This window comes from Typha latifolia, chromosome 14 (genome assembly GCF_019914945.1).
Source record: "Typha latifolia isolate L0001 chromosome 14, TyphaL0001v2, whole genome shotgun sequence".
Classification (NCBI taxonomy): domain Eukaryota; kingdom Viridiplantae; phylum Streptophyta; class Magnoliopsida; order Poales; family Typhaceae; genus Typha; species Typha latifolia.
This window is the reverse complement of record NC_133099.1, coordinates 7392053-7398924: the sequence shown is the minus strand read 5'-3', so window position 1 is coordinate 7398924 and position 6872 is coordinate 7392053. Positions and strand designations below refer to the sequence as shown.

At 40.7% G+C, this 6872-nt stretch overlaps 1 protein-coding gene across 1 annotated transcript; it reads right to left on the bottom strand.

Moving 5' to 3' along the window:
• Positions 1-3493: 3493 nt before the first annotated feature.
• Positions 3494-5043, bottom strand: LOC140801060 (protein BYPASS1-LIKE-like). The gene has a single exon (XM_073156060.1). The coding sequence runs from the start codon at positions 4978-4980 to the stop codon at positions 3763-3765; it is 1218 nt and encodes a 405-aa protein (XP_073012161.1). The 5' UTR covers positions 4981-5043; the 3' UTR covers positions 3494-3762.
• Positions 5044-6872: the final 1829 nt, after the last annotated feature.

Below are 6872 nucleotides of genomic sequence, written 5' to 3'. Positions count from 1 at the left end.
GCTCGGTCCAGCGCCCTTGCAGCGCTGGGCTCGGCCTAGCGCCCTGCTGTGCATGGTGCTGGGCTGAGCCCAACACTATGTATTTTTTATTTAAATATAAATATATATATATATGCACATTATTTATTTCTAATTATACTTGATTATGTTATTAATTATTCAATTAGTTTAGTTAATTTAATGTATTTAATTTATATAAATTAAATATAATTATATCATAGTTAGTATATAATTCTAATTATATCATGTTTAGCAAAAGACATGCAATATAAATTACAATTTTAATCCTAGGTAGGTAATAATAATTATTAGGGTTATGTACGTATATTCTTACGTAATTATTTGCAGTAACTTAATTCTTATTTTCTTAATTATCAAGGAGAATAATAGATAGATAATTATGTTTTAAATACACTATTAAATAATATAATTATGGTTAATAAATAATAAAATAAATATAGAAATGAAGAGTACATAATTACAACAAGAAACTATCTTTTTGTCGGGTTAATTTTAATGAATAGAAAGACTGATATTATTTGTTATAAATAATTTTAGATCCCGACTCCCCTTTTCAAGACCATGTGGACCTAGCTATCGAGGCTTAATCATTGTCGTAACAATGTGAATGAGTGATTGCTTAGTATTTAAAGTGGTGGTGAGTAGTCTTATCCCCTAGACGCCTTTCTCAAATTAGATTATATTATATATTATGTAAATGCATATTTTGGCCTCCAGCATGATTATATGATTTTATCTAGAGATGATTACAGTTGAGCATATTTTATCATGCATTTGATTACGTTGATCTAGAATATGAGTACATTGGTGATATATATAGAGATAATTGGAGATGATTCTACTATTATGATTGTATACCGAGTTGATCTGTAGCATGAGTATGCATGTAATAGATTAGCATGAGTATGCATGTGTTGACGATACACTTGGAGACTACATGGCATCATTTTCTCTTGATTCCTATTCCATCTAAATTCTTGTTATGCATTGACTCATTATCATACTAGATATATGCATATGATCTATTATTTAGAAGAAAAATATGAAATGTGATTGATAGGATAGTTGATAGAAAGCGTGAGGACACCTGAGTGGGTGCGAGGGTTAGGGCATGCCTAGAGATGATTGATCGCTCAACATAGTCGCGATCCTGTTGGCCTTACGTCTGAGGTCGTTAGTCTGTGTGCGCAGCGGACATTCGGACACATGCCGTTCGATAGGGCATATGTGGCGAGTTATCCTCACAAGGTTTCTATCAACTATGTGGGTGCCCAGTCTGGATGGATGTTGATATCCTAGCGGGTGGCAGGGTATGGTTATATTTGAGATATTCTTGCGGGTGGCGGAGTATGCTCTAAGCCTTCGGATATGATGTTGAGACTGGGTACCGGGTGTTGACTATGCATAGTGGTCTAGTATGATGATATTATACCGAGATATTGGTGATGATCGTGATGTTGAGAAATGCATATGATTTTATTATCATCTGATTACCTGATTATTGAGTGGTCAATATACATCATATATAGTTGCATTTGATGTCATAGCATCGTCATGGTCGGCATGCACCATGTGTCATATTTGAGAGAGAGTTATAATGATCGTATGATGGGATGACATATTTATTTAGTGTCGAGGATTATATATTTTTATCAGTTATGACATGTTATCTATTTTTCACTTATATATTATTGAGGATACATTCATATACTCATTTATGACATGATGCTCTTTCTGATTCATATTATCCAGTACATGATTTACTTTTTGTTTGGCTTCATTGATTCTGGGCAAGGTCTATTCACTGAGCCTTTAGCTCATGACTCTCCTTATTTTCTCCTTTCCAACAACTCAGATGAACGAGTGGAGCAGGATACTCCTTTAGAGGCCTTGCCGGTGAGTGAGGAGTAAAGTGTGGTCAGTGTTATATGCTAGATAAGTTATTTTGTTTGATGTATTAGTGGACATCCTCCAAAGTGTGTATATATCCTTGTCTTATATTTTAGTAGGTGACTTTGTACTTGTATAATTATGTATATATACCACCGTTATGTATATGTAGTTGTTAAAAGTTTTTGATGATGTGTTGTGGCCTCTATGGGGCCCAAGTAGGGTTATCTGCATGCTGTTGATAATTAGATTTGAGTTATTCTTAATTTAGATATTGTGGATAAAATTATGATGTTGATATAAATTTATTTATTTGTTAGTAACTAACCAAACGGTCAGGTACCATGCACGTGTCATGTAGGCTCGTGCAATGCACGTGTTTAGGGTTTGGGTGCTACAGAGAATTAAAAGGGAGAAAGGCGGTGGGGAGGGAGGCCGGGCGGTGGTGGTGGGGTCCACCGCACCAACTAGCCTGGCTAGGTTGACCGAGTCGGCACTTGGGGCACGTGGCGCCCTCCCCATCTGCCACGAGGCTGTCGTGCCATGCAATGAATTTTTTTTTATAGTTTTTAAGATTGGGTTGTTACATACGTACTGTGGAGCACACCCTAGTCGGGTCATGTGATGAATGAATCTTCTTTCTTGACCTTTAGCCAACATCGGTTAGATCTTTCCCCTCATCTGTCGCTGCCCTACTTCTTCTAGGAGCGACCCCCTTTTTTCCCTCGTCTGATCTCTTCTCTAATTCCTTGTTCATAACAAACAATAATCTTTCATGAATCGAAAAGTTGTTAAGAAAACTAAGTTTTATTGGTATAACTTGCTGAAAGTTATTTAATGGTTTAGAAACTCATGTGAAAATTCTCCCACGAATAAAACTATTTTCTCATGGGCTATTAAATTTCTATAAAAGTCGCTGTTTAATTCATGGCTTTTTTAACTTATCTAATATTGTATTTAAATTCTAAAATAACGCATAAAAATGTTTAGAAAAAAACAGTTTGGAGGGCTAGTTTGGTCAAGTAGTCAACTTGGGAGGCCCAAAGTTTTCGTAGCTAGCGGTAGCTGCCTAGCTGGCCATTTAATGGCGTGCACATCTGCAAGCTTTCAAATTTACTATTCACGTCGTTTACTGCACGTCTTCCAAAGCACGTATCCTAGTATTCGTGCCAGCACAATGTTTTTTTTTCTTCTTTTTTTCCCTTTTTCTGTGTGTGAGCACAATGTTTGCTTTGAATATTATCTCTTAATTGTTCTGGCTAATAGAGAAAACGGTTTTATAATCAGAAGTAAACGTACGCTATACTTTGGTTTTTCCTTTGTTCGGAGTGCAAAATACAAGTTTATCCTCTTCTACGCCTCTAACATTTCGAAGGACATGGTAACTTCATTATGAGATCAGAAATCTAGCAAAAGATTCTTGAATTCGAATCTGCTACTTGGAAACGAAAGAAAATTTTCTTTGCCCATTGGCTATTAGCTTTGTATGAGTATTCTCACATTTGAATCTGGGTGATGCTTTTTAACGGTTTGAGTGGGACACCACAAAATTTTCAAAGCAAATAATGCAAAATCTTCACTATTCTTGAAATAAATCAATATGAATTAATTATCATCATTGCATGTACAAGAGGAAGCAAGCATAACCAATATGGATTATGGACAATCAACAAAAGTACACAATGAATCCTTATAAGTAAAAAAGAAAACTAACAAAAACGAAACAAGCCCAAAAAATCAAAAAAAAATGTACACATCTCTAGAGTAACAAATTTCACAGATTTCGTCACAAAAATTAAGCTCTTGCGTCTAATCACCAACCTCATCTCGTGTGATAATTAGAGTCTACGATCAACAATCTCTTTTAAAACTTGGATAGGAAGCAGAAGCAGTAGAAATGGTGGAATTATTAGCAGAGCGACTGCAGTGCTCCAAGCAACGCAAGACATCTGACCGGCAGCTAACGACGCTGTGGAACACTGCCCGGACCTGCCTCTCCACCGGCCGCAACCTATCCTCCATCGCCCGGCAAGCCTCAGCCAACTCCCCCGCCAACTCCGCCACGTCGCCGCTCCCGATCTCCTGCTCAAGCAGCGGCCCACCTCCTTCCGGCGCTTCGCCGACGAACTCCAGCAGCACCCTTCCACACCTCTCCACCCCTTGCACTTCCGCGAGCAGTCCCGCCGCCGGCGTTAGGGAGTTCCGATCCCTTCGCTCCCTCCGCTGCCACTCTTCTGTAATCCGCTCCTGCAGGCTCGCCATTGCCGCTCCCCAGTGGAGGTGCCTCGGCGGCAATGGGGGGGCAGGGGCGGCGGAGCCCCCGTCGTGGAAGGAGATGGCGAGGACCCACGTGACGAATGCGAGGACGGAATTCATGGTGAAGACGGCCAACGCCAGGCCGCCTGGAGCGTCGCCGGTGAACCGCGCCGGCGAGGGCGGCTGCAGCTGCCGCGTCGTGGACCAGTTCTTGGAGACGCTCCAGGAGAGGGCACGCACGTGGCCGGTGGCGCGGGCGGGGGAGGGGGGCGGCAGCGTGGGGGTCGCGCCACCTCGGTCAGCTAAGAGGCGGGCGAGGGCTCGCCTGGCACGGAGGAGGTGGGCGTCGGAGAGGGGCCGGTCGCGGCGCAGGAGAGCGGCAGCGGCAATGTTGGCGTGGCGCTGCCAGTGGCGGAGGGAGAGAAGGGAGGCGGAGATGTGGTTGCAGAGGTCAAGGGATTTGACAGCGCGGTCGAGGAGGTCGGGAAGGAGGCGGTCGAGCGGGGGTTTGGAGAGGAGCGGGGTGGGATTTTGGTTGAGGAGAAGGAGGAGGAGGGAGCGGAAGCGTTGCTCGCCGGAGAGGAAGGCATCGAGGAGGTTGGAGACGAAGGGAAGGGAGACGAGGAGGTCGCCAGATTCGGAGGAGGGGAGGAGGGAGAGGAGGCGATCGGCGACGTGGGTCTGAAAGTGGTGGAGGACGTCGAGCTGGTTGTCGTCTTCCTGGATTGATTCCATGGAGGAGGCCACTTGGTTGCGACGGAAGCTGAGGAGGGAGAGGCCCAAGAACCCACCTTGGGGATCGGCCGTCGCCATTTTTGGAGTTTAGAAATGGATTGGAAAGGACGAGAGTAGGGGTTGGAGTTTTATTATGCAGTCTACTGTGAGGGAGGAGAAGGTTTCTCTTGGCTTTTGGGATTGGACTGTTTCTACCCATCGTTTCTTTTTAAAATATTTTTTTATTATAAAAAACCATATATTTTTTAATTTTGTTATTATTATGAAAAATCTGATGTATTCATATTCTCATTCTATCCTTGTATTTTAACTTTATTATCTTTAAGATACTCCAAGTTATTATAAATAATACAAAGACTTAAAATATCTTTCAACAAAATTCTCTACACCTATACAATGAAAATGCTGAAAGGAAAATGTTGAATTATACACGAGTATTATAGTCATTATACACATAATTAATTGAAATAATTTATATACTAAATAATGCTCAAGTGGATTAAGGTATTTTTGAGATAAGCAAAATAAAATATGAGTCAAATAATAAGAACCGAAATGACAAAATGTTAATATAAAAAAATTAAGGTGTTTCTTATTAGTTGTATATTTCTCCGCTTTCTTCATATTATTTTCTTTTAGTTCAATTCATTTTTCTCACGAGTTGACTTTTCTGCCACATGCCAGGAAGAGGTGAACTTAGACTCTCTCTATGTAAGACATATTCTTTCTTTTTCTCTACGTGGATTAGGAGCATGACTTGTTCTCTTTTAAACGTCGTTATATTCTTGCACCAAAAAGAGAAAAACATCACTTATATATTCTAAGAAATGAAATACTCGGTCTGTTTAAACTCTGTCAAAGTTTAAAACTCACGCTCTTTCACCTACCACTACCAGGCTAGCTAGGTCATACTCGATTTAGCCTCCAGAATAAAGGAAATATTTTATGCCCCTCTTTATCCAGCTCTCTTATTACGTGCCTAGTCTCACTGGTGTGCTGCACGTTTTTCAAAGGATGGAGTGTCTTAATTATTCAGTTTATTCTCCAATATATACATATAATATTTTACAGTGGATATAAAATGCTAGTCTTTATCACAAATATATATAATTGAAATTAAGTTTAAGGAGTAAACTAGATAGGTAAATAAGTTTTCAAGGAGGACTAGTTTGGTCAAAAACCCGAAAGAAGATCACCCGAGGCAATAGCACGTCATCAACTAACCAAATGGGCATTCTCTGTTTCTGAGCTGTCTCCCAACTAGCAGCAAAAATGCCTTCCTCGATGCTAGCCACGTCAGAAATCTCGCGATCACCTGCATCTATTTCTGAAAATAAATGGCTGCTTTTGGACTCGGTGGGGCAGGGAGGAAGTGAGGAGGGGATACTGTGAGGCGCCCGCATATACCGCATATACAGCCCACGTGTCGGAAGCGCATCTCACTGTTCACTACAGACGACCGGGCAATGAGAATTTGTTGCTGGCACCTGCTCGACTGGCAGTTCCAGTGAAGCATTTTTGTTTCTTCTACTCAGATGGAATAAGAAGTGGGTCCCACACTGTCGCTTTTACCAGGAACTATGGCAATAGGTTTGTAGCTAAACAATTGTAAGTTTGTACACAGAAATTATGTACCCATTGCCTAAAAAAAAGGTTTATCTATTCAAAAAAAAAATTTAATTACGGTGCACTCTCTGAACTAATAGGGTAATATCGTAGGTGTTGCCTTATCCGATGTATTGACAATTTGACATCCCTTTTTTGAATGAAAATATTCACATATATAATTTATGACAAATATGTCCTTACCTTTACGCTACCTCATTTTTTTTTTTCATTTCTTCTTCTTCTTCCTTCTCCACCCCAATCAAAATCTGTCGTCTTTTTTCTTCCCTGTTCCACCTGCGCCCCCTCCCCAACTCCTCCACCTCGCTCAACCCAAATTTCCTCTTATAGATATCTCGAATAAT